General features: G+C 37.8%; 1 protein-coding gene across 1 annotated transcript in view; it reads left to right on the top strand.

Annotated features, from left to right (window-relative positions):
* LOC104748099 (kinesin-like protein KIN-7O) overlaps nucleotides 1–516 on the top strand; it is a 10418-nt gene that overhangs the window by 7080 nt on the left and 2822 nt on the right. Inside the window, exon 23 of the mRNA XM_019236623.1 lies at nucleotides 57–500. Within this exon, the coding sequence (XP_019092168.1) occupies nucleotides 57–500 (444 nt within the window). The remainder of the gene's footprint in view (nucleotides 1–56; nucleotides 501–516) is intronic.

The raw sequence follows: 516 nt of genomic DNA, 5'->3' as shown, positions 1-516 counted from the left end.
TATCCAATGATTTGTTTGCAGGATGATCTTCTTTTTACCATTCTAATATTCGGTAACTTGTCCAACGTTGGATATGCAAAGTCGAAATATCAGATTTAATAAACCGTACGAAATCATTATGTCATTATAGAATCTCTTTCTATTGGCTGAATTTTGGACAAGCATTGCATGAGCATATATTTCTATCTTTTCGTATAATTTTCTCCGTGGAGAACCATATCAGTGTTCTTTTTGGTGGACATAACTTCTGCTTAAGTGAAATGCTCGTTCTCATCCTACTTCACATTTATCAGGAAGACTTTAGACAGCTTGAGGTCCTTGCTTTTGAAATGGAAACAACAATTGCTTCCCTGGAGGAGGAGCTGGTTGCTGAACGTGGAGAGAAAGAGGAGGCACTATGTCGAAATGACGGTTTAGATTCAGAAATTACAGCTCTGACAGAGAAACTGGAGCACTCAAATACCCAATTAGAAGATCTGCAAAAAGATGTCACAGAGCTTGTACGTATTTTCATGC

The sequence above is a fragment of the Camelina sativa genome, chromosome 15 (genome assembly GCF_000633955.1).
Source record: "Camelina sativa cultivar DH55 chromosome 15, Cs, whole genome shotgun sequence".
Classification (NCBI taxonomy): Eukaryota; Viridiplantae; Streptophyta; class Magnoliopsida; order Brassicales; family Brassicaceae; genus Camelina; species Camelina sativa.
The sequence above is the reverse complement of the archived record's forward strand: the minus strand, read 5'-3'. Positions and strand labels throughout refer to the sequence as shown.